The sequence below is a fragment of the Colossoma macropomum genome, unplaced genomic scaffold (genome assembly GCF_904425465.1).
Source record: "Colossoma macropomum unplaced genomic scaffold, Colossoma_macropomum, whole genome shotgun sequence".
In the NCBI taxonomy this organism is placed as follows: domain Eukaryota; kingdom Metazoa; phylum Chordata; class Actinopteri; order Characiformes; family Serrasalmidae; genus Colossoma; species Colossoma macropomum.
Genome location: NW_023494785.1, coordinates 5,681,025 through 5,708,725, shown reverse-complemented (window position 1 = coordinate 5,708,725; position 27,701 = coordinate 5,681,025). Strand labels below are relative to the sequence as shown.

At 38.7% G+C, this 27,701-nt stretch overlaps 1 protein-coding gene across 1 annotated transcript in view; it reads left to right on the top strand.

The window, feature by feature from the left end:
* Nucleotides 1–27,456, top strand: part of actr3b (actin related protein 3B) — a 47,385-nt gene extending 19,929 nt beyond the window's left edge. The window contains exons 6-12 of the mRNA XM_036581767.1: nucleotides 614–721; nucleotides 6,115–6,258; nucleotides 9,229–9,402; nucleotides 9,765–9,857; nucleotides 19,871–19,996; nucleotides 24,826–24,909; nucleotides 26,451–27,456. Of these exons, the coding sequence (XP_036437660.1) occupies nucleotides 614–721; nucleotides 6,115–6,258; nucleotides 9,229–9,402; nucleotides 9,765–9,857; nucleotides 19,871–19,996; nucleotides 24,826–24,909; nucleotides 26,451–26,546 (825 nt within the window). The 3' untranslated portion in view covers nucleotides 26,547–27,456. The remainder of the gene's footprint in view (nucleotides 1–613; nucleotides 722–6,114; nucleotides 6,259–9,228; nucleotides 9,403–9,764; nucleotides 9,858–19,870; nucleotides 19,997–24,825; nucleotides 24,910–26,450) is intronic.
* Nucleotides 27,457–27,701: the final 245 nt, after the last annotated feature.

Genomic DNA, 27,701 nt, shown 5'->3' with positions numbered 1-27,701 from the left:
CTCACACTGACGGAAGCTCAATTGCGCTATCAGTCTGCAAACAGACAATGAAGAGGCACAAATTAGCCTGATGTTTAATTAGCTTAGCAATGCGCCGGAGATTTTGTGAGCGTAGCAGGTGAAATCAAAGGGCTCAAAATAATGAGCTTTGATCATTTAGCTCAGCAACTGTGAGAGAAAGAAGAACCGAGTGTTATTTTTAGAGACTTGTTTTTCCTTTTTGTGGTGAGAAGACAATTTCCTCTAACTGGTGCTTTAGGTGCTTTTATGGCCACTTCAGCTGAAAGATGGGAGAAAGCTACATTATTTCTAACAATGCTGTGTGTGATATGAGTTCAATCTGTAATTGTTTTTTTTATTATGGAATAACAGTGGCTGAACCTACCAATCCAGAATGTGATTTACGGTTGTCTACAAAGGCTACGCATTATAAAAGCCACTCATGCCCTACATGGTGCGCTTTATAAGGCCTAGGAACCGACTCAGGATCATTGACTTTGACGATCTTCAAACTTACCACTCAAACTGTGATTGCAGCTGCCAAGGCAGCCATTACAATGTAAAGGTAAAATGTGTCCTGTGGAGCTGAGCTTGTGCCTCTGGTGACCTGCAGGCTGTTCTGGCTCTGGCAGCCTCCTGGACATCCAGGCAAGTCGGAGAGAGAACGCTAACAGGAATTGTCATTGACAGTGGAGATGGAGTCACTCATGCCATACCAGTGGTAAACAAGACTTTACATTACTATCTAATAATTACTTATTCGAGAGCTCACAGCAACAGTGTGTTTCTATGAATAATGCTTATCAAATGTCTCTTTTTGCATTATGTTTCATGCATTTTGAATGTCTAAGGATAAGGCATTACTTAAGGGAATAGTCCAGTGTTTCTAGGTATTACAGTCTGGGCATTACAGTCTCAGTCTGCTGCATCTGTAGCATATGGTTGATTATCACATATAAAACGTTTGACGTGGTTTATGTTCTCAGTAGAAGAACAGAAACTCATTGACTTGTAACATACATTATACAACAGTTAGTTCTGGCCACGCAAGCTGATTGGTTGAGAAGCGTTCTAACAGTGCTGATATTTCACCATAACATCATGGTTTCTTCACAAACACTGTATCACTCCGCTGAGACGCCGTTGCTAAGCAACGAGTTTGACAGCTGTAGGAGACGCTCAAGCCATTCGAACGTTTTACTTCTTACTTTGCCCCAAACACAAAATGGACACTTTTAAGATCACATTTGACCGACAGCCGATTTGGTCAGACTCTGAAGATGAGACGACACTAAATTCCCAAACTGTCATCACCACTGAGCAGCTTTTCAGTCGGCAGCTGTGACAGAAGAACAGCTAAACAACCTGGAATCAGCCAGAAATGAACCCAGTACCATTCGCTAAACAAAATGGGCTGTAAGATGATTTACAGACTGGCTGGAACAAAACAACATTAATATTGATCTGGCAAAAACTGTCAAAACTGAGTTAAACTTGATATTGCGGCAGTTTTATGGCTCAGTCTGTTTTTCAAAAGGCGAGGCTTATGGTAGACTGTGCAGCGAGTGGGCGGAGCTCGTTACTCTGACGTAGCAACAAGCTGCTCGTTAAGGAACTATAATTTGGCGCAACTGCTAACATTAAAACATATTAAATGGCCCAGTTTATTTATTTCTTACTTTATTTATTTAACTGTTGTATAAAAGCAATAGACCACTCGAGGTCGTGTGTTATCGCCAATAACATCAGTGATGATCTACGAACAAATCACAGCCGTGATGTTATTTCGCGATAACACACTCCCTCTCACGTTCTATTGCTTAAATAGAAGCCAGTGGGCAGTTGCTGTAATAGTTTCTATTGAATGTTATGAGTTTTCTCTTATTTTCTATGTACAGGAAAACACTGTCAGAGGTAATCGACAATACAGATGTGATTAGACTGAAAAACGCTGGAGTATTGCTTTAAACACAAGTTGTTTATGCCAGAGATGTTGTTGACTGACTCCCGACTCGTCTTGAACTCATCCTTAACTCACTCACGACTTGACTCAGACTCAAAGACTTACCAACCCCATCAACTCATCAACCTTATCAACTAATCAACCTGATCAGTGTTGGGACATTTTTGTTTACAACAAGGCATGAACACCATTCATTTTACCATGGAGAAAAGAGTTTTAGTCCCAGAGTTCCTTATTTAGGCGTGTCTATAACTCCTTATTTTGACTTAGTAAGTCAAATGAAAAGTAGTCAAACCGCAGAACTGTTCACACCTTTGTGCTCTTGAGCGTGCTTAGATTTCGTTCTTACCTAAGAACAAATCCGAAGAAGAAATTTCGGTAACACTTTACTGTAGGGAACTGGTCATAAGGCTTTATGACACCTACATAATCTGGTCATGACAACTGACCTAACCCTACATACATGTTTATAAATGCTTACTCCAATAGGTGTAATTTGCTTTAAAGGTTACATTTGCTAATTTTGATCAAAGTCAGCTAAAGTAGTCTTTATGACAGATAATGCCTGTTGGAATAAGCATTTACAAACATTTATGTAGGGTTATGTCAGTTGTCATGACGAGCCTATGTAGGTATCATGTAGCCTTATGAACAGCACCCTACAGTAAAGTGTTACTGAAACTTCTTCTTAAGAACGCTTGGTGAAGAGGCCCATTATGTGCAGCCATTACTGCAGTGCTGTTCTCCTACAGCTCACAGCAGCGTCGCGATCAATATGACTTCAAATATCGAGACTTTCATTCTAGAAAAACTGTCAGTCTGAAGGACAGAACAAAGCCCTGCCTGCAGTAAGTGTAGCGTTTTGAGGAAAGAGGCAAAACTATTCAAAACGTTTGGCTAGCATGTAGTTTGGATTGCAAATATGCTAGATAGCTCACTAGCTCATGTAAGTTGTTGGGCAATCTAGCTGAAGTTTTATTAAGTTACACGTAATATTGCTTTGAAACTTTCTAAAACGTCAACTGGATTAGCTATTAAGTAAAGGAAAGAGGCTAAACAACTTCAGGGTTAGTCTGCAGCTAGCATACATGCTACTCAAACTACAGGCTAACCTTGAAGTTGTTTTGCCTCTTTAATATAAACACTGCATTTACTGTGTGCACTTCAGTTCTACGGAGGACCAGATTTGCCAAATTGAAAAATAAATAAAATTAAAAAATAAATGGCTCAGTAAATTAATCAATAAAAAAAAAAACTAAATAAAGTATATATTGCTTATTGTGATTGTAATTATACACATATTTCCTTTTTCTGCAGTTATATATTTCTCAATTCATTTATTTCTGTATTACTTATTGTTTTATTAATGCCATTTATATATATTTTTCCACATCTATAGTTTTAATAGTTGTTCTTTATTCATTGATTCATGTATTCATTCATTTATTTATTTTTTCATTAACTCGTTCATTTATTTCTGTATTTCTTCGTTGATATGATAATGAGGGGGCGTGTTTTTCACGTTCAGGCTTAGCAATCAAGACCAGGAGGAGAAGAGCTGATTAAACTGTTTCGCATTAAACTCCATAAAGAACTGCAGTGTCACGAACAGACAAACCTGCCGATAAATAACTTTGGCTTCCACAGGCCGTATGTGAGACGGGCGTCCAAATATCTGGGTGTGATCTGAATTTTACAGAAGAAGACGATGAATCTCCTCCTCCAAAGCTCTGAACACTACTGGTCGACCTCTGTATCAGCAGAGGCAGCTAAATGGATCAAACTGTCCCCACAGCCTCCATATGAATGAGTAAACAATCCGCACCTGCATTTTCAGCCAGATCAGCCGAGACTCTCAGATCTCTGACTGTCTGCTGCCTGTAAACAGCCGTTACTGTACTGTCTTGTCCTTAGTTACCACTGAGAGAGCAAGACATGAACAGTCGATCTACAGAATCTGACATCGATCAACCAATAGGAATATTAAGACGCAGTGACATCATTGACTGACAGCCCCTTTATTAGCATAAGGACAAGGAAATGCAGAAATAAATGGAGAAATAAATAAATATAGAAATGAATAGTTATGGAAATAAATTAATAAAATAAATTAATAGAAAAACAGAAAAAATGTTATTAAAGAAACATTTAAATAATAAAAAAAATAAATACAAACATTAGTGAGAAGGGGAAATTATGAAATAGACCTAAATAAACGCAGACATATTAATTTATGTAAGATTTTATTTATTAATATATTAATTGTTATGTGTATTTATTTATTTGTAGATTTGTCATCATTATTCTTTGCAATTCTGCTTCATATATTAATGTACTAAGTCATTTATTTTTAATTTCATTTATTTTTCTGGTCCTCCATACAGTTCTGTCCTTCAGACTGGAGCTTTTTCTATAGTAAAAGCCTCATAAAGCTGTCGTACCTGAGAGGTTTTTAGTAGGAGTTTACTTTTGTACAATGCCTGCAGCTGATAAGAGGACTAAACTAAAGCTCTGCACAAGAGACTTGTACCCCAGATACTCAAGACTCAACTCGGACTCTCTTGAAGCAGCTGAACATCTCTGTTATATGTACTCTGCTATTAAAGGAATATTCAAAACATGACTGACAGTTAAACGCCAGTGGGGCCAGTTATCATAATTTCATTTACATTGTTCTGTTCTTTATTACAGCTTTTAGCATTTTTATTTATTTTCTTCACTTAATACAGCAAAAGATGAGCTTTCCACCCTTTACCAGTTTAACATGTCATAATATGTCCATCAGAGCTCAAAGGAATGGGACAGTTTCAGTAAACGCCCTGCTATCTGCAGTGCCACTGGTTACTGGGCAGCACTTTGAGGAAACACATGTAAGGCTAGATCCTCCTCATCCTGTTAGAAAAGCTGTTTTAGCAGATTTAATGGTCCCCAGTTGTAGCAGATGGGCAAAGTTCTTCCATTCCTGTTGTTTTGAATCTGTATGTACATTGTTGGTACATATTATTTGAAACATTCTTCTCCCCAGTAGTGTAAAGGTCCATAGTTTCACTGTGTCTTTGTGCCTGAATTCCAATGTACAGTACTGTGCAAAAGTCAGAGATCACCCTTCATTTGTTCAATTTCTGGTTGAAACGGTAATTAAGTACAAACCACTTTTTCCAGGAAATATTTCTGAGGAAATTAGATATACGAAAATCCACTTCATAATCCAAAACAGGAACTACAGAGAAAATGAGGCTCCTAACAACCACCTGGAAGACCTGGTAGACACCAACACTGCCCCCATCAGATAAACAGCACTTAAAGCTTTCATCTCTGAGAGAGAGGAGAAAATCAAGCTGCTTCAGATCTGAAAACATCCACAGGTGTTTCTGTCCATCCTTCCACTGTGAGAAGACGACTCAGCGCTCTGGGTCTGAAAGGATGTGTAGCTGATCAAGAAGAACCTCACTGAGAAAAGGAGACGGACACATCAAACAAAGAAGCTGAACAATGGACTGACCACCCCAGAGTCCAGACCTCAACACCACTGAATGTGTTTGAGTACTTCAGAAAATGTAACCAACTTCTAAGACTGAACTTTGGAGTTGTGTCTGCAGATTCTTTGAGGAACTGAAAGTGAGTCTCCTGAAAAGAATGGAAGCTGTAATAAAGGCAAGGAGGGGACATAATACATACTGGGACATTTGATATTAAGTTTAGTTGTTGAGGCTTCTTTGTGATTTGTTAAATATATTTTCTTAATGGCCGTTTTGACTGGAAATGGTAGATGTGAAGCGAGGTGTCTGACTTTTACACATTGCTGTATATTTAGTAATAAATACAATTCTACACTCTTTTTAAAGGAATAGTTAAGTAGAGGAAAGACCCTCTCACCCCAAATGTACATTGTACGGACAAAATTATGTGGAAAGTTCAGCCTTCAAGATGGCTGCTACTACTGCTTTTAGCTATGCTGATTTACTTTTATCCATTTTCATAGATAGCAGTGTGTCATACAGTGTCAGAAACCATATAGGCAGGTCTATTAGAGATTACTGAACAACTCCACACACGTCTTAACTGATGGATTGCATTTGGGGCGAGAGGAAGCCGTGTAAAATGGTCGGTTTAATGGTGTGCTTATTGTGTTTTTCCGTTTTGTCCCTTAGGCAGAGGGGTATGTAATTGGGAGCTGTATAAAACACATCCCTATAGCGGGCCGAGACATCACCTACTTCATTCAGCAGCTCCTCAGGGAGAGAGAGGTCGGGATTCCTCCCGAACAATCGCTGGAGACGGCAAAGGCAGTCAAGGTGAGTAACGCATGCAGAATGTTCCCCATTCTTTTTCTGCCTCTCTATCTTTGTCTGTTTTTCTCCTCGCCACAGCCTCATTTCCTTGCATATGATAAGTACCCCAAACACCCACACCCATTATCATCTCTTCTCTTTGTATGCTCTCAGTGTGCTGTGATTGTATCAGTGAAATGAGATTACAGAGCTGCGTTTTGCTGGCTGCAGATGTCAGCTTCAGAATGTGCTGACAGGATTCAGATAGCTCTGTGCTGTGTTAATAATATTGCTGCTCGCCTTTTTGCGCTGGCGTTTATGTGCTGGTTGGGTAATCAGATAAGAAACAGTGGTTTTATGTAACCTGATGATGTGTAGAACCCAGGTAAACTATTTCATCAACATTGCTCTGAAGGTACACTGCCAGTCAAAAGTTTGGGCACTCCTACTTTTTTAGGATTTTGTTTAGTTTTATAATTTCCCTACAATTTAGAACAATAACAAGCACATGAAAACTATGAACAGTTTATATGAAATTACTCCAGTCAGAAATATACAGCTGTATACAAACGGTTGGTATGTGGATCAGCACCTCCAAGTCTGAGTCAATGGTCCTAGCCCGGAAGAGGATGGCATGCCCACTCCAGGTAGGGGTAAGGTACCTTCCCCAGGTGGAGGAGTTTAAGTATCTCGGGGTCTTGTTCACGAGTGATGGGAAGAGGGATCGTGAGATCAGCCGTAGGCTGGGACAGGCGGCCACAGTAATGTGGTCACTGTACCGGACTGTAGTGGTGAAGAGGGCAAAGCTCTCTGTTTACCGGTCAGTCTACATCCTGACCCTCACCTATGGTCATAAGCTGTGGGTAATGACCGAAAGAATGAGATCTCAAATACAAGCGACAGAAATGAGTTTTCTTCGCAGGGTGGCGGCTACACTCTACTTGACAGGGTGAGGAGCTCGGTCATCTGGGAGGAGCTCGGAGTAGAGCCGCTACTCCTCCAAAGTGAGAGGAGCCATTTGAGGTGGTTTGGGCATCTGATCCGGATGCCCCCTGGACGCCTCCTGGTTAGGGTTTACCAGGCATAGCCTGCTGGGACAAGACCCCGGGGTTGTCCTAGGACCTGCTGAAGAGATTAGATCTATAAGTTATTATATTTATAAATTTATTATATTTATAAGTTGGACTGGGAGTGGCTGGGGGTCCCCAGAATGAGCTGGAGAAAGCTGTGGGGGACAGGGTCGTCTGGGATTCTCTGTTCTCACAACTGCTACTGCAACCCTATCTGGATTAAGCGGTTCATGATGATGATGATGATGATGATGATGATTTTTCTAAGTTAAAATAAGTTAACACATCCTCTACAGAAAACCTAAATATGACATCTTTCTGCAAATGTTATCTGATGAGATTAACGTACTAGGAAAAAAACATAAAATATAAAATGTGCCATAACTTTTGCACAGGTCACGCTTTCTGATTTTTTTTTTCCAATATGTTAAATTCAGTAAATAAACATTAAGGTGACACTTTATTTTGAGTGTTTCCTTTTACATGAAACAAACACTCAACAGACTCTCAGTAACATTTCAATAACATATGAGGGTTAGGATTAGGTTTTGGGTGGAGGTTAAGGTTAGGGTTAGAATTAGGGCCAGTGTTAGGGTTAGAATTAGGTTTTGGGTGGTGGTTAAGGTTAGGGTTAGGATTAAGGCCAGGGTGAGTGTTAGGTGTTGGGTAAGTTTGGTAAGGTTATGTTTTGCATAACTGTAGTAACATATTAACAACACATCTACTTAATGTAAGTAATGAACCAACAGAACATCTACAATATTTACTAATATATTTATATATTTACTTCAGTGTATTCAGACGCTTCACTACTGATACTTCACTGATATGTTGATGTGGTACTGATAATCTGTTAAGAGTTTATTAATCATCCCACTCAATAAAACACTATACAATAAAGTAACACAATAAAGTGTTACCATTAAAATGTGCAGACGTGTGTTCTCTGTAGAGGATGTGTCACTTATTTTCACTTAGAAAAGCAAAAAAAAAACCATTTGATTGGGGCGCACAAACTTTTGCATACAACTGTATATGTAGTTAATATAAAAAAATGACTAGTCTAGCACCAGACCGTTCTTCAAGAAGATGAAAAGCCTCCACTTTGGTGGATGATGGAGGTAGAAATCTATTTTTCTTTCTGCATATACAAGGAATTTAACTTCATCACTGTGTTTACAAACTCACTCGCTTCATTACCGCCTTCAGAAACCCACTTGAATTGGTTTAGCACTGCTCATGGAGTCTCATAAAAACTCCATGAGGCAATGATATTCACTAAAATTCATCAGCCACTGTAGCACCATGCAGAACACTCACTGAACCCAATGACTCCCATGAGACGACCATCATTTATAACATAACATTATGACTCCACCATCATGCTCAATGGTTAACAACAGGCGTCGAGGGTTTGTTTGTTTTCTCCAAGCATTAACACAAATCCAAATGTTGGGTTATTTTGTTTGGGGGCAGCCGTGGGCTGGAGATTAGGGAACCAGCCCTGTGACCGGAAGGTTGCCGGTTTAATCCCCTGAGCTGACAGTATGGGACTGAGGTGCCCTTAAGCAAGTCACCTAACCTCCAACAGCTCCCTGGGTGCTGTGGATAGGGCTGCCCTCTGCCCCCTAGTGTGTGTCCTTTCACTACTGTGTATGTGGGTGTTTCACCGCACAGATGGGTTAAATACGGAGGTGAATTTCCCCGTTGTGGGATTAATAAAGGGTAACTTAATCTCGATAAACCCGCCTATTCAAATAGGAACTGTTGTCTATGGGAAATGAAATACAATGAAATTAGCATAATTCCATTTTTTAACTGATAGCACTGGTCAAACAGATGTTTACTTGTTGGTTCATGGTTCCTGTTCCTCTTTAGTACAGTGTTCAGATTCCATTTTATGTGTATGTTCTTGTTTTTGTAGGAGCGGTACTGCTACATCTGCCCAGACATTGTGAAGGAGTTCACTAAGTATGACATGGACCCGGGAAAATGGATAAAGAAGTACAAAGGCATCAACGCCATAAGCAAAAACGAGTTTCACATAGACGTTGGATATGAACGCTTTCTTGGACCTGAGATATTCTTCCATCCTGAGGTAAGAGCGAATTCTTTTGCACTGTAAAGGTGCACTGGGTAGACTTTTTTTCCATTATAATGCAATGAAATGCAAAAAATGAATATATAGTGAAATGTGGTTATGAGAAGGCTCCCAGCAGTTCATGAGCTGGGAAAATTGCTTTCTTTTCTGCAATAGCAGGAGTAGAGAGGGCTTTCTTTTCATGTATTGTCACAAGCCACACAGTCAACAATGTAAAAGTTAATATAGAGGCAGTTAGATTCCAAATCTGGACATTAAAGCATTTGTACTGTACATGTACCTTGAACTTGATGGTGAACTCTAGTGTAATGTGTACTGAATAATGGATGTATTCATTTCAATATTTGTTTATTTTTCAGTTTGCCAACCCTGACTTCATGCAGCCCATTTCGGATGTTGTGGATGAGGTCATTCAGAATTGTCCAATAGATGTGAGAAGACCTCTTTACAAGGTCTGTCAATTTCACGTATATATGTTATATATATGTATATATGCAGTTATATGCAAAAATTGAAATGATGTCAAATGATGTTTTGTTGATTTTCTAAGTGAAAATAAGTTAACACAGCCCCACTTAACTTATGGTGTTTTTCTGCAAATTTAATTTTAACATTTAACATTTTATCAACATTTTTTGCAAATTTTAGTGTAGAATTTCTATTTATCTGCAGAATTTAACATACAAGGAAAAACAAAATAAAATGTGCCATTCCTTGTACACAGGCCATGGTATGTTTTTTATTCAATATGTTAAATTCAGCAAATACACAGCAACTTTTAATTAAAATTGTGCAGAATTGTATTCTCTATAGAGGGCGTGTTAACTTATTTTCACTTAGAACATCAACAAAACATGCCAGCACGCAAGAAGCGCTGAAACTTTTTGCATAGGAGTGTATATGTTGTGAATATTAAACGATGCCTAGTGTATTTGAAGAAAAATTGGGAAAAATTATTTAAAAAAAAGAAGAAGCTGCTATCCTTTGTGTACAAGCTATACATTTTGTAGTGGTGTCTATCAGACTGTTCTTCCAGAAGAAGACCTTCACTTCTTTGGTGGATGATAGAAGTAGGAATCTATTTTTCATGCTGCACATTCGAGACACAACTTCATCACTGATATCATTGATGAAAATCAACAAGTAGTTTGACCAGGGGTGCCAAAATTTTGTATTTGACTGTAATTATGTATAATCTTCCCAGTATTTATTTATTTATTTACAGTAATAAGAAATGTTGGCCAGCCTTTGTTGGGTGGCTGACCTTGAAAAAAAGCTAGTAGGGCTAGTTAGCATGATTGGCATTTGCATAATGCTAACTGGCACTTATTGACTTTGTTCATTATTACCTCTTCCCAAGGAACAGCCTGCCTGTAATTATATATATATATATATATATATATATATATGTAATACAGGCTGCCTCCTCCTGGAAATTATTAAAGGAATACTTTTTTCACAGTCTGTTTAATGTGGCTGACCTTGAATGAGACCTGGCAGGTCCAGTTAGCATGATTGACATTTGCTAGCTGCTGCTGCTGGCTTCCATTCATTATTAGCGACGTTAGCATTTTGTATTGTTTTAGCCTCTGTGGAGAACCCCCACTGTTCCACTGGCTTCTTAAAAGAGAAGCTCTTGGTCTTGTCACTGCTGATTAGCAGCTGTAAAACTTGCTAAAAGCTGCATCACTGCGATCACCTCTACTGCTCTGCTTTTGTAATGCTAATTTAGGCTTGTCCTGCTAAGTTGCTCTAAGTCATGGAGGCTTAAAAGGAGCAAACACTGCTGAAGTGAACTTTGTTTTGCCAGTTTGTTCCTTTTTGATTTGACAACTAGGGGTCAGTGTTCATCCACCAAGCTCTCTTCTACCCTCTCAGTGGAGAGCACACCTATTGCCTGCAAATGGCTTGAATGATAGCCCAAGGCCGTGGGTGAAAGCTCACTGCTGAGCTGTTTTGTACACGTTTAGGTTGACTTACAGCACTTCCACAATGCAGTTTAAATCTAGTATGTTCAATTTTTCATGTATGTTTACTGCGCCTATCTGCCAGTACATACCAACAAATACATAACACAGGTTCTATCTTCTGTACTGCTAGTGTGCCAGTCTGGCCTACATACTGTGAATAATAGACAGAATGAACTTTCTTTAACTATTTATCATTTGCCAGTATCTGTTCTGCCTTCTGACTTTTCAAGGAGGTTATCTGTAACGTTGACAAAATGTGAAGCAAGCTCACAGACTGGTTCCAGTGTTCCACATAAGCTATGTCTTAAATCCTTGACTGAGTTGGGATAATCAGATTAATTATTTTAGTGCAGGACATTTGTTTAGGCCAGGGGTCGGTACCCAAAAATGTTTAGTAGAGCCATTTTGTCCTTTCAACAAAAATCAAACCACCTTTATGTCCATTTTACCATTTTGGCTGTGAATATGTCTAAGAATGTGCTGATTTCCTAGTAAAGGCTAAAAAATAAAATATAAATGAAAACACAGACTTACTATGCTCTGCTTTAAGCTTTAGCTCAGATATAGCTGCTTTTCTCACATCTCCAGCAGGAAACCTTTCCATAAAAGTAGAACATTTTGTTGTAAAATGTCTCTCAACGTTCGACTGTTTTACGAGGCTGAAGTCCCTTCTCATTCTCCAGCTTCTTGTTCTAATTTTCCTTTACCACCTTAAATGGTGCCTGAGGTGCCAGAGTGCAACTGCTGCACAATTTAAGGTGGAATGGAAAATTTGAATAAGAAGCTGGCGAACGAGAAGCGGCTTCAGCTTTGCGACTTTTTAGTTTTTGACAGTTTCTCGTTGCAGATTAAACATATCAGAACCCCCTGGAGTGATTATAAATGCAAATAAGTCCATTCATCTCCAGATTATGGATGTTCGTCTTAAATCTTTCTATTTGCCTTTTTGTCGCTACTAGCTAGACGGGATTGTCATCTACGTTGCTATGATGACTAGCAGTCTGTGTGAAAATCTTCAAGGTTAAAGGGTGAATTAGCAGTTCTACATTAACTCCAGCATTTAAAACCATTCATTGTTAAACTGTGTTGAACGATCAGCAGAGCTTTATTTTACTGCAAAGGAGGATTATTTTATTTTATTTGTACCTACAAATCTAATTCTGCTGTGGAGCCACAACAGGGCAGTAAAAGAGCCGCATGTTGCTGACCCCTGGTCTAGGCGATATCTAAAAATTATTAGCACAATATTTTCTTGTGAAAAAATCAAGACCCAGCCCCACACTGATGTCCACTGCAGGTTAGACCTAGATCTGCTAGCATATAAGATTCTTTAGCATTATCTGATTTATTGAAAATGTTTAATGAAATCACGTTAGATAATATAATATCGAGTAACTCAACATCTTTTGGTAATAAACTTCACATTCTGAAAGCTGCAATCACATGCACTTGTGAGCTCCTGCTGGTGTGGGTTCATGGCTGTTTCTTCTCTTTAAACGACACACATAAATGCGTCATGTGCTAACAGCTCCCCCTTGTGGAGAAACTTCAGAAACAAGTTAAATATTTCTTTAGAATCATAATCAACAGGTGAATTATTGCTGATTGTCACGTCATTCAGCCTAGCAGGATATTACAGTTGCCCTGGTTTCACTCATTGACTCTAAATTCATTCAGTATCTCCAGTTTCTGTAATGCTAATGACTTAACTTTCGTTTGGATGGCAACCAAGTCTTCTCCTCTGTGGCTGCAACTGTGGGAACAAGGCGACAGGAATGTGACATTTACTTCAAGCAGCATCGCAGATACAGCCGTCATTGTAGTCAAGTATACATTGTGTGCACACTGTGGTTTTAATCCAGAGGCACTTAGACTGTCTGGGCAAACAAAGCAAACAATGCCTCAACAGAATCCAATTTTGCTGACTGATAATTAGAGGTGCAAATATAAAGCAGCTTATTACATTGAAATAGTAAGCTTTGATTTGCATGTGAAATGAGCGGCAGGCAGTGTAATCAATATAAAAACATTTGGACTTTGAAAAAGCTTTGAAAGACTTGTGGTCTTGTTTTCTTTATTAAAAGCATCGAAATATCTCGACAGTCCAGAGCATTTGGCCGTAAGATGATGCTTTTAAAATTCTCCGAGCAATTAAATAAGCATTGCAATTAATATGTTAATTTTGGTAACATTTCCTAGACGTATGTTTTGTCGAATCCGATTTGGTGGGCCTCAAAGTAATGTGCTAGAGAAACTAAACGGTTCTCATCTGCAGTGAAGATTTTTGATGACCCGGTCCATCTCCCTTTTTTTCCCCTCCACATCTGATGGTGGTGATGTTCTTCAGATTCGGCTAATCTAAACCACACAGCTTCTTAACGTTGTTAAAAAAAGATTGACCCCTTACCTTTGCTGATGCAAGGATTTGCTGCAGATCCCTTTTTATCACTACTTGTCGATATGAAGCTGAGGTCAGCCTGGGGTCACTCACCCTCCTGGAGATGTTCCAGGTCCCAAATTGGCTATGATAATAGGATTGAGTGGAATCCACTTATTTCAAACCTTCAAACTGCTCCTCAGTGAGCTCCCACATCACCAATCAGTGATAAGCTGTAAGATATAAATGAGTGGAGTGTGTTTATTTGGCCGTTCAGATGTGGAATAGAAATTTGACACGTTGTAATTTAAAAATAACAGCATCATTTTTAAATACTGCGGTATACCTTATTACCGTTATGCCACCCAAAACTATGTGGTAGTTCCAAGTATATAGTCGTAGTAGAAAGATACCAAAACATACACTATTACACTATACAGCCACAAGTTTGGACACAGCAGTTTTTCATCTTTTTAAAGTAGGAATGCATGAAGATATCTGAATCATATCAATCTCTGCAGATTTTCTGATATAAAAAGATTGACAGTTGTTTAGATTTGACCGATTATCTGGCCCTGTATTTATAACTGCGGATGTTTAAGTGATGGTGGACTGCTTTTCTAAAATATCTGCTTTCTATTAATTTCTCATAAGTTTTTTTGCACTGTACACAGATCAGGCATAGCATTATGACCTTATCCTTGTTTCTACGCTCATTGTCCATTTTATCAGCTCCACTTACTATATAGGTGCACTTTGTAGTTCTACAGTTACAGACTGTAGTCCATCTGTTTCTCTGCATGCTTTGTTAGCCCCCTTTTACCCTGTTCTTCAATTGTCAGGACCCCCACAGGACCACTAAAGAGCAGGTATTATTCGGGTGGTGGATCATTCTCAGCACTGCAGTGACACTGACGTGGTGGTGGTGTGTTAGTGTGTGTTGCGCTGGTGCGAGTGGATCAGACACAGCAGTGCTGCTGGAGTTTTTTGTCCACTCACTCTCCACTCTATTAGACACTCCTACCTTGTCACTCCACTTTGTAGATGTAAAGTCAGAGACGACAGCTCATCTGCTGCTGCGCAGTTTGTGTTGGTCATCCTCTAGTCCTTCATCAGTGGTCACAGAACGCTGCCCACAGGACGCTGTTGGCTGGATATTTTTGGTTGGTGGACTATTCTCAGTCCAGCAGTGACACTGAGGTGTTTAAAAACTCCAGCAGCACTGCTGTGTCTTTTTTCATTTTGACTTAAAGGCATATTTAAAGCTGTTTCTAAGAAAAATAAAAATGCCTATGTATACATTTTTGGTCCAGAACAAAAATTTCAAATAATAATTTTTCATTTAGTTTTCATTTAGTATTTCAGTGAAAATGTAGAGTTGAAGTCACAATCATTATTTTATTCTGATTACTATGTGTTTCTGGTGAAAAGTTAACTAATGGAATGTCTGTTCTCGTAAATTTTAGCCAATCAATTGTGTTGTGACCAGGGAGGGCGGGGCCTAAATAGCCCTATTAAGTAGAAGACCAATATTTCTGGCTGGAGTGATTCCATATGACCTGCTTCATAGTTTTGATGTCTTCATTATTAGTCTTAAATGTGAACAATAGCAAAATACATAAACAAACAAACGAACAAATAAATATGTTGATTTATGAGTGGGTGTATCCATTCCGTTGGCTGGTAGAGTGTTTTGTTTATTCTTACCAAAATTGTGTAGAGCTTTCAACTGTTTTTTTAAATGTTTATCAAGGATATATTTGCTTTTGTTCTTCAGTAGAGGAGATGGTGTTTTAATGCCAGAAATGTAATAGAAGTTGACATTTGTTAGAGGTTTTGGGGTCATCCTGTAAACGGTCTGCATTATAAATGCGTTCATATGAAATGACAAGTGACTCACAGATGATAGAACATTCACATTTTCAGAATTAATGACCTTCATTCTGACCACAACCATCACTCAGAATGGACAGCTTTTTATTTTCATTAATTTATCCATTTTAGAATTTTTTTTTTTTTTTAATTTGAGATTACCATGCCAGATGTCACTTCTGTCTCCTCCATGTATTTAGTCAGGCGTTTGCATAATATGACACATTTATTCCAACCATTTTGTGTCCGAACCAATGAGCATCTGATGAGCCATGTTGATGGATCAGCTTTTGATATCAAATAATAACAATAACAGCAACGCCAACAACAGCAGCACTATTAAACCCAAACCCAGCAACTAAACCCAACCCTCACCCTGGTCCTAGCTCTAACCCTGGTCCAAATCCTAACCCTAACCCCACCGCTGTTTAGAACCAACTAAGTTTCAACAGTGTATCATTAGTGTATAATTAAATGTTCCATGTAGAGGATGGTTATATGAAGGAAAGCATAAAAGGACCCCTGCAGAGACTAAACTGAGACTAAACAGCCTGTTTTCATTGTACTCTTTTTGTGATGTCACACAAACCATCATATCTACCTACAGTTGTGTGCAAGAGTTTGAAAACCCTGGTCACAGTCCATGCTTTGTTGATTTTCTAAGTGAAATAAGTTTACATGTCCTCTACAGGGAACAAAGCGGACACATTTTTATTAAATTTATGAATTAAACACATTGGAGAAAATTAAATATACAGAACAGAATGTGCCATGACTTTTGCACAGGCCACAGTTTGTGTTTTCTTTTTCTCTAATTTGTTACATTCAGCACATAAACAGTAATTGTCCATTTAAATGTGTGGAAGTGTGTTCTCTGTAGAGGAGTGTTAACAGCCTGTTTCATTCTAAGGGATAAAGAGAGGCTTGAAATTGGTTGTGTTAAAATTATTTATTTAGATTCAAAAAACAACATTATAAGTGAATAATAAAGGGCCCATTAAAATAGAATGAAAAGAGCATGAAAAAACACTCAAATAAATAAAATAAATAAAATTGGGTTCTAAATTCATCAAATGTTAAACTGCCTGTGGAGTATTAGTAGGTACATAGTTTCTAATCTCTGGTGCAAAATATGTGTATATTTCTTTATATTCCTCAAAGGTTCTTTAGTAAAGAAAATGGTTCTGTACAGAACCATGAACACTCAAAGAAGCCTTTGCCTGATTAAAGGGTTCTCTGCATCATGACAGCGTTCTTCAGACTGATGGAGAATGTGCTGTAGATGGTTCTATATATAACCTTTTTGAAAAGGTTCTAAACAGCACCCAAAAATGTTCTTCTATTGTTACAAGCTTCTAACAATAGAAGAACCCTTTTTGGTGCTACACTTTTAAAAAGATGCTTCTTCAAGTGTTCTTTAGTAAAGACAATGGTTCTATTAATAACTATGAACACTCAAAGAACCCAAACCCTTTACGTGATCAAAGGGTTCTTTGCATCATGAAAGGGTTCTTTAGATTGATGGAGAATGTGCTGTAGATGGTTTTATATAGAACCTTTTTGAAAAGGGTTCTAAACAGCACCCAAAAACGTTCTTCTGTTGTTACAAGCTTCAAGTGTTCTTTAGTAAAAAGAAAATGGTTCTAGATAGAACCATGAACACTCAAAAAACCCTGCATGATTAAAGCATTCTTTGCATCATGAAAGAGTACTTAAGAATGTGCTATAGATGGTTCTATATATACGTTTTTGAAAAGGGTTCTAAATAGCACCCAAAAAGGTTCTTCTATTGTCACAATGTCAAGCTTGTAAGAATAGAAGAACCCTTTTGGGTGCTATATAGAACCCTTTTCAAAAAGGTTCTATATAGAACCATCTATAGCACATTCTCCATCAATCTGAAGAACACTTTCATGATAAAAAACAGAACCTTTAATCATGCAAAGGGTTCTTTGAGCGTTCATGGTTTTCCGTTACTACATATCCCTTGAAGAGCCATCTTTTAAAGAGCATGTATAGAAACATTTTCTTAAAAGGTTCTATATAGAACCATCTACACCACGTTCTTCATCAATCTGAAGAACATTTTGGCGGTGCTGTTGTTCTTGATTCCAAAGAAGTAAAAAATAATCGGCTTCTGTTCATTTAATAACTGCAGGTAAAACAGCGTGGAACCCAAAAAATAAATTATTTTGATTTTTATATATTGATGCCTATTGAGGTTCTTCAGAATGTGCTGTTGATGGTTCTATATAGATCCTATTTGAAGGGATTCTATATAGCACCCAAAGGGGTTCTTCTATGGTTACAAGCTTGACATCGTATCAAATGAAGAACCCTTTTGGGGTGCTATATAAAACCCTTATCAAAAAGGTTTTATATAGAACCGTCTACAGCACATTCTGAAGAACCCTTTCATGATGCAGAGAATGCTTTAATCATGGAAAGGGTTCTTTGAGTGGTAGAGGGTCTATATGGAATCGTTTTCTTTACTAAAGAACCCTTGAAGAACCATCTTTTTTTAAGAGTGTACTTCTTGTCATTGGGTACAGCAGAGCTTGATTTACAGGCCTACGTACGCTTGTACCAGACTGGATCTGTGCAGCAGGACTAAACTAAAGCCTGCGAGATCCCAAGCCTGAGTTTAGCATTAGGTCTCTATAGTTCACTGTGAGATTGTCTATCTGTCCTACTTTCACGACTGCAGGTTGAACAACCATCTATTTTCAGATTTTAAACCACTCAGCCATGTTCTACACCATTAACGACAGTCCATTACCTTTATCCTCCCAGTATGTGTGGCAGTATATATAGCGAACATCCTGTGGGAAGAAACAGGCGCCCACTATGCCTTAGAGCGCAAATACAATTAGTGTTCTAAAACAGTACTGAGTTTCAGATGGAACCTACACTAAGGCACTTCATTCAGGATGATGTAAGTACGATGCAGTACACTCTTTAAAAAGATGGTTCTTCAAGGGTTCTGTGGTAAAGATGATGGTTCTATATAAAATCATGAACACTCAGAGAACTCTGTGCATGATTAAGGGTTCTTTGCATCGTAAAAGGGTTCTTCAGATTGATGGAGAATGTGCTGTAGATGGTTCTATATAGAACCTTTTTTGAAAACATTTCTATATACACTTTTAAAAAAGATGGTTCTTCAAGGCAATGGAACCATATAGAACCATGAACATTCAAAGAACCCTTTGCATGATTAAATGGTTCTTTTGATCATGAAAGGGTTCTTGAGTGCTGTAGATAGTTCTATACAGAACTTTTTTGATAAGGGTTCCATATAGCATATGTATATTGTTGGTACAAAGCTGGAGCTGATGAAATGGACAATGAGCGTAGAAACAAGGAGGTGGTCATGGCTTGATTGGTGTGTGTGTACATATATATATATATATATATATATATATACATATATATATACATATACATATATATATATATATTTATATACACACACACACATATATATATATATATATATATATATATATATATATATGTACACACACACCAATCAAGCCATGACCACCTCCTTGTTTCTACGCTCATTGTCCATTTCATCAGCTCCACTTACTATATAGGTGCACTTTGCACTAACACTGTAATGTGGTGGTGGTGGTGTGTTAGTGTGTGTTGCACTGGTCTGAGTGGATCAGACACAGCAGTGCTGCTGGAGTTTTTAAACACCTCATTGTCACTGCTGGACTGAGAATAGTCCACCAACCAAAAATATCCAGCCAACAGTGTCCTGTGGGCAGCGTCCTGTGACCACTGATGAAGGACTAGAGGATGACCAACACAAACTGTGCAGCAGCAGATGAGCTATCGTCTCTGACTTTACATCTACAAGGTGGACTGACAAGGTAGGAGTGTCTAATAGAGTGGACAGTGAGTGGACACAGTGTTTAAAAACTCCAGCAGCACTGCTGTGTCTGATCCACTCGTACCAGCACAACACACACTAACACACCACCACCACATCAGTGTTACTGCAGTGCTGAGAATGATCCACCACCCAAATAGTATCTGCTCTGTGAGGGTCCATGGGGGTCCTGACCACTGAAGAACAGGGTAAAAGGGGGCTAACAAAGTATCAGAGAAACAGATGGACTACAGTCTGTAACTGTAGAACTACAATTATATATATATATATACTCCTCACTATGTGTTTAGTGATGCCCTGCATGCACTACTGACTGTTTTTCTGACTGTGTTTCTCCTGTGTTAGAACATAGTGCTGTCTGGAGGATCCACCATGTTCAGAGACTTTGGCCGGCGGCTGCAGAGGGATCTGAAGCGCGTGGTTGATGCCAGACTCAGACTGAGCGAGGAGCTCAGTGGAGGCAGAATAAAGGTCAGTGTTTAGATTTATAAGAACAAAGGAAAAAAGATGGTCCTTCAAGGGTTCTCTAGTAAAGACAATGGTTCTATATAGAATCGTTTCATGCTTAAATGGCCCTTTGCATGGTGAAATCATCAGATTGATGGAGAATGTGTTGTGTATGGTTCTATATAGCATATTGTTACAGTGTGAAGTAACAATAGAAGAACCCTTTTTGGTGCTGCACTCTTAAAAAAGATGGTGATTCAAGCTCTTTAGTAAAGAAAATGGTTCTGTAAAGAACCATGAACACTCAAAGAACCTCCGCATGATTAACGGGTTCTTTGCATCGAGAAAGAGTACTTAAGAATGTGCTGTAGATGGTTCTATATAGAACCTTTTTGAAAAACGTTCTATATAGCACCCAAAAAGGTTCTGCTATTGTTACGATGTCAAGCTTGTAACAATAGAAGAACCCTTTTTGTTGCTACACTCTTAAAAAGGATGGTTCTTCAAGGGTTCTTTAGTAAAGAAAAAGGTTCCATAAAGAACCATGAACACTCAAAGAACCCTTTGCATGATTAAAGTGTTCTTGCATCTTGAAAGAGTAATTAAGAATGTGCTGTAGATGGTTCCATATAGAACCTTTTTGAGAAAGGTTCTATATAGCACCCAAAAAGGTTCTTCTATTGTTATGATGTCAAGCTTGCAACAATAGAAGAACACTCTTGGGTGCTATATAGAACACTTTTTTAAAAAGTTCTATATGGAACCATTTGCAGCATGTTGTCCATCAATCTGAAGAACCATTTCATGATGCAAAGAACCCTTTAATCATGCAAGGGTTCCTTCAGTGTTAATGGCTCTTTATAGAACAATATTTCTTTACTAAAGAACCCTTGAAGAGCCATCTTTTACAGAGTATCTATAAAAACAGTTTCAAAAAAGGTTCTATATAGAACAATATACAACACATTCTTCAGTCTGAAGACCTACTGGTGCTGCTGTTGTTCTTGAGTCCAAAGAAGTCAAAAATTATCAGCTTCTGTTCATTTATTAATTGCATTGGATGCCAAAAAATGAATCTTATTTTGATTTCTATATATTGATGCCTCTGAAGGAGGGTGTAGCCCCACCAGCCCATTTATACCAGACACCCCCACAACAAAGTATCGTAAAAAGTTTGCTAGAACTTTGCTAACTGCAGTGTCACTCTCTGTAGGCTCTGGGAGTGTGCCTGTGTTCTCAGGGCTGTACATCGTCTTACTTCTATAAATAAAACATCACATCTCGATATGGTACAACAAAGAGGCTTACGAAGGGGTTTCTAAGGTCTAAGATTAGGGTCCTGAGGTCATCAGAGGTCTTACAACGGACAGTGAGAAGCAGGTTTTTTAAATAGAGATGCTTTTGACCTCAGCTAAGCTAGACGCAATGAGCTATCTAGATAGCTATGCAAACTTTGTAATGCAAACCGTTTTTTGAAAATATCAGGACCCGGGGAGTTTGGGGCAGTTTCCAAATTTCAGTAAGCAAATAAAGGACCTGGCAACATAGAGATGACCCCCTTCCATTTGTCCTTAATCATGTTAGCATGTATTTGTGCCTTTCCCTTTCACATACTCTGTCAGTGTGTTTTAGCACCACCACACTTGCTTTAACTGGCTTTGTTGAGCTTGGTTCAGCTCACACATGCTGCCTTTTTCATTTGCAGGCCTAATGAGCAATTAGGGCCCAGATCTCTAATGAGCACGCTGAGGGTGGAAGTGACAGGAAAACTCTTTGAAAGGAAACAAGAGAGCAGAGCCAGAGTGAGGTTTTATTACTGTGCAGTTTGGAAACAGGGTTGCCAGCTCCATCTGATGGCAAGCTGAGAGGTTCTGAGGGAATGGGGTCTCTTTCTGGAGGGCTTCTCCTTAACCTGTCCATCATGATCCCCTCTGTGGTTCATCAGATTTGCTAAGTAGTTTAGCTAGATTGGTCTTAGTCTTGAAACTGTAACAAGTGAGAGTGGGAGTGGTGGTGACCTCACCACATTTTGGGTTGTTCCAAAACCCCAGAAGGCCATGGTGAGTTCCTTTAGTCTCAAGGCCAATTCTTGAGAGATGGCAACCCTGGTTGGAACATATACAATAACACAAAGTCACTTTTATCTAGAAATGCTCATCATAGAAGAGTTTCTCTTTATGTAGAGGTGGGTGGAGTAGCCTAATCTGTACCTGAATAACTTAAAGATCTGGGGCTGGATTCACCAAAGTGTCTTCTTACATGTTTCCTTTTTCCTTAACTACATATTTATGGAAAAAGTTGAGATAAATTATTCTTCAAAATTACATTTTCTTTCTTGACTTCTCTTAATAATAGTTGTAACTCTGAAGGTTGGCGCGCAGACTGCTGGTCACCTTAGCAAAGCAGACAACAATCTCGCCTAGCTAGTATCTAACGAACTGGCAAAGAGAAAGATTTAAGACGAACATTGATAATTTGGAGACGAACGGACTTATAATCACTCCAGCTGGTTTCCTGATACGTTTAATCTGCAATGAAAAACTGTCACTAAAAAGTCGCAAAGCTGAATCAGCTGCTTGTTTGCCAGCCTCTTGTACGAAATTTCCCGTTCCACCTTAAATGGTACAGCAGGTAGATTCTGGCGCCTCAGGCACCATTTAAGGTGGAACGGGAAAATTCAAACAAGATGCTGGCGAATGAGAAGCGACTTCAGCCTAATAAAAATTGAACATTGAGAGACATTTTACAAGAGACTAGTCCACTTTTGGAAAAGTTTCCTGTCGGAGATGCGAGAAAAGCGCCATAAATATCATCACAGTAATAATGATTGTAATACTATTGCAATCAGTATCAGTAATGACAGTGATAAAAAGAAGCAAGACATAAGTTCTCTAAAAGATCAATAATATTAGACTCTACACCAACAGATTTGCCTGTAGCTCCCTGAAATCTGGTACATGATCTCTCATATACTGCCATATGCGAAATATTACAAATCAAAGCATTAAATAAAGAAAGAGTAGCGTTAAACCAAACTTTTAGAACATCTAACGTGTAACAAAACAAAAATAGAGCATTGATCAGTTTACAGAGACAAAAGCTGATTGATAGAAATAGGTTTTCAATCTAGACTTAAAAGCATCAATAGAGGGTACAGACCTAATGTCCAGGGGTCGACTGTGGCACTGTCAGTAGCAGCTGCTTTGATGACCTTAAGGACCTGGAGGCAGGGTAGAGTATCTAGGACGGTGCCACTCCATTTAATGATTAAAAACAAATAGAATAACTTTAAACTGGATCCTATAGTGTACAGGAAGCCAGTGTAGGGATGCCAGAATGGGAGTAATGTGGTCCCTTTTTTCGTGCCTATGCTGCATTTTGGACTAACTGCAAAAGAGGTATTGAGGACTCACTGACACCCAAATACAGCCTGTTGGAGTAGTCTAAGTGAGGTGTAATAAACTGTGAATGTGGCAAGAAAAACCTGCGGTGTGGAAGGGAGAGCTGCAATAAAGAAGGACGGGGAAGCCTTTATTTCAAGAGCTTAGAGACAGCAGGGCAGTCGCAGAACGTTTGCAGTATTGTGCCAACTACTTTGTCACTGCATAGAACAGGGGTGTCAAACTCAACTACTTAAAGGGTCATATTAAAAAATCTCAGCAAATCTGTGGGACATTTTGTCATGGTCCGAACTGGTCACTGTTTATTCAAAATATGCCAGAACTGCAACGGCAAAATAGGCACTTAATACTTATTCAAAAATAATTCAAAATAAAAATAAATTGTTTAGATAGTTTTTTTTAAACTGCCTATTTGCCTGAACTGGACACCATGTATCTTTTCTTTTTGTGTGACCGCTGGCCCACAGATTGTTGTTGGGGGTCAGAATGCACACTATATTGCAGTGCATGCTGGGGACTGTAGTGCATCTCAGGGTGAAACGGGCTAATAGGAATAGAAAATTAAGATAATTTCGTGGGCTGAATAGGACTGTCTCACAGGCCTGACTTGGCCCACGGGCCTTGTGTTTGACACTTGGGGCATAGATGGCAGTATTGGTTATCGGTTATCAGTACGTTTCAAAAGGAATACGGAATAAATCTGTAAATAAAAATAAAAAGTGTGTTCTGAGAGAGAGAAGGTTTCTTTATGTCTAATTTTTCTATATTCATATAATATTAAAGCACCGTATTGGGTTCCATAAAGGTTGCCCGTCTAAAAGAAATGCATGATTATACCAAAGAGGTGAGGATGCTATATAGAGAGGTGCTTTGATGTAATGAAAATAATTAAGACTTTCTTAAGAGGAGATTTGAAAACTTACATTTTTGTTACAAGAATTGCATTTAAGAACATTCTTATAAACTTCTCTGTTTGTTTTAGGATCCTTCGTAAGTTTTCCTTAAAAAAGCTTTTGTGACTCCAGCCCCTGCAGTAAAATGCATAAAACGTCCAGCATCTATTGGCACATAAACAGAAGTTTGTTAGACTTTATTTTTCACATTTTTCAACTCTTTGGTCCAAAATCAGATGTTGAAACTCAAAAGTCAGAGTTCTGACCAATCGCTAAGCAGTACAGATGCCTCCACCTTCATAACATAATAAAATTGAAGACAATAATAGAATTAGTAACTAAATGTTAATGAATGAAACATAGAATAACTTTCCTCACAAATAAACCTGAGTAGAAGTAAAATCATTTTGAACTGCATATCCATTATGATTTTACTTTAATGTTACTACCCACCTTTACTCTGTCAGTGTCTGTTCAGGTTCTCTGGACTTGTATTTGGTGTTTTTGGTGCTGTAGGACGTTCTTCAGTGTTAGTTCCATGTCTTTTTCTGTCTTTCAGCCCAAACCAATGGAGGTGCAGGTGATCACCCATCATATGCAGAGATATGCTGTCTGGTTTGGAGGATCCATGCTGGCTTCCACGGTAACCATCACCTACGGTTCAAGCTGACACAAACATAGGCACACGTACACACATGCATTGTATGTGGTGAGTCACATTGAATTTACAGTCATTTGTGTATATAGAAGCACTAAAATAAGGGATAAAATACAGTGATTCTCAATAAGTAATTATATTTACAGCATGACAGTCAAAGACTCTTTTTATTTCATGCATCTTGAGTGTCAGGATTACATCCGATCGGCATCATATACGATCGACATTACACCCACATACAAATGTTGGTGTAAATGCATCCAAAATGCGTTTGAATTAGAGCCTGTTTGCACCTTGCATCAACATGTGTTTAAACTTTGGCTGATTCCATTTATACTTCTCAATAAAATGTGTCTCCAGTATGACCAGATGAGATCTGTCTGCATAGAAAGCACATTGACACATACGTTCTCTTTCACTTTTGTTTACTTTTTCCCTCCTTATGATACACTGTCATAGGATGCCACCTTTGCCGCAAGTCAACTGTAAGCGCTGTTATTGTGAAATGGATGCAACAGCTCAGCCACGAAACAGTAGACCACACAAACTCACAGAGAGGCTGCTGAGTGCTGAAAAATCATTTATCCTCTATTGCATCACTCACTACAGAGTGCCAGACTGCCTCTGGAAGCAACATCAGCACCAAAACTGTGTGTCAGGGCTTCATGAACATAGGTTTTTATGGCTGAGCAGCTGCACACAAGCCTAAGATCACTATGTACAATGCCAAGTGTCAGCTGGAGTGGCGTAAAGCACTCCAGAGGACTCTGGAGTTCTCTGGAGTGATGAATCGTGCCTTACTATCAGACAGTCTGATGGGTGAATCTGAGTTTCCTCAACCTCAGTGAAAACCTTTGGGATGAATTGGAACATTGATTGTGAGCCAGGTCATTTTGTGCAACATCAGTGCCTGACCTCACAAATGCTCTTTCGACTGAATGGGCACAAAGTCCCAACGACACTCTGAAAGGAAGGTCAATGCCATATTAATGCCCATGGTTTTGGAATTGGATGTCCAACAAGCTCATATAGGTGTGATGGTTAGGTGTCCACATACTTTTGGCCATATAGTGTATATATATCCATGTATTAGCTGTATTTACCATGTCACAAACTGAGCTGCTTCCAGTTCAGAGTCTCTGGACTTAGTGGCCTACTTTACCAGTCTGTGCACCATGCTGGTCAGCTGAAATGAAGCTCCAGGTTGATTCATCTTTACTTCGCTTCATTTGGTTTTCACCATTTTTTATACATTATATGTAAGAAAATGAAAACAGGGAAAACAAAGAACAACACAGGTTGTTGTGTATGAGCTGTTTTGCATATAACTCGCCATATGGTAATCAGACTTCAGTCTGACAAACCGCAGACTCATTTTAATCACGATTTTGACCACAGGCATTCGGATGTTTACATTTTCTAGATTTTAGAACCATAACTATCCATATCGTAATGATTGTTTTACACTGTTGCAAACATCTTTTTTTTCTTGTATTTGTTATATTTTTCCTGTGTTTTCATTTCAGCCTGAGTTCTTCCAAGTTTGCCACTCTAAGAAAGACTACGAGGAGCACGGCCCCAGCATCTGTCGCCATAACCCGGTGTTTGGTATCATGTCCTAACGCTGGACCCCCTGTAGAAGCAGGCCTGGATTCAGTTGCCTCGTCTTACCTCCTGCACTGTGCTTCAGTTGCCACTCCACCACTACAGAAGATTCAAGCTTAAAACAACAACAACAACAACAACAACAGAATGAACAGAGCTTTCGTGTTCATCACTGAAAATATCAACTAACCCGGCTACGAGGGGGTAGATTCAGTCTAGAGTCCTGATAGCACATTCAAAATGTTCAATATTACAAACGCAGCATCAGATAAAAACAAGATAAAAAAAACAACTCAACAAATGCATTTGGAGGGACGTCCTCAGGTGAAGCCATACACTGATGACTGTTTTCTTTGCTGTTTTTTTTTTTTGCGTTTGGTTTCAAGTTTAAGGATTGTTTTTCTGAGCCCGCTTTGCACGAGACCCAAAGCTCGTTTTGAAGCAGTCCACACTGAACGATCGAGCTGAATGTGATGACGGTGTACATACAAAGAGATAACTCTATATTATACGACAGTCATAAAGAATAGTTTATATTTCTAACAGAGTAACATAGTTTATGAGAAGTGGAGACGACCTGAATATTCACAACATAATATATGGATTTGAAGTTATAATAATAATAATAATAATAATAATAATAATAATAGTGTTGGTATATTCTTACTATAGAAAAAAGAAGGATTGAGTAAACTTTTATTTAAATGGATATTTATTCAATTATTTTAGTCCATTTTCTGTTCGAGGACATGTGTAGACTCTAACTTATCGAAGCCAGATAGCCTGTTTTCCCTTAGATGTGCATTATTTATGTATTTTAGTTGAACACTGGCAAATATAGAAGCAACGAGGATTCGACTTCAGGAGCTTAGAGTGAAGAGAGCCTGCTGTTTGAAGCTAATGTGAATAAAACACTTTTCACCTTCAGATCTTCAGTCTGTGAGATTTTTGCATTCTCCCTCTTTCTGTCTCTCTCTCTTTATATCTCTCTCTCTCTCCCACTTTATTTCTCTCTTTCTCTTTCTTTGCTTCATTCTTTCTCTCTGTGTTCATTGATCTCTTTCTCTCTCGCTCTCTTTCTTTCTCTGTCTTGCTCCTCCCACTTTAACTCCCTCTCGTTCTCTCTTTGTCTCTTCTTTCTCCCACTTTATTTCTCTCTTTGCTTCATTCTC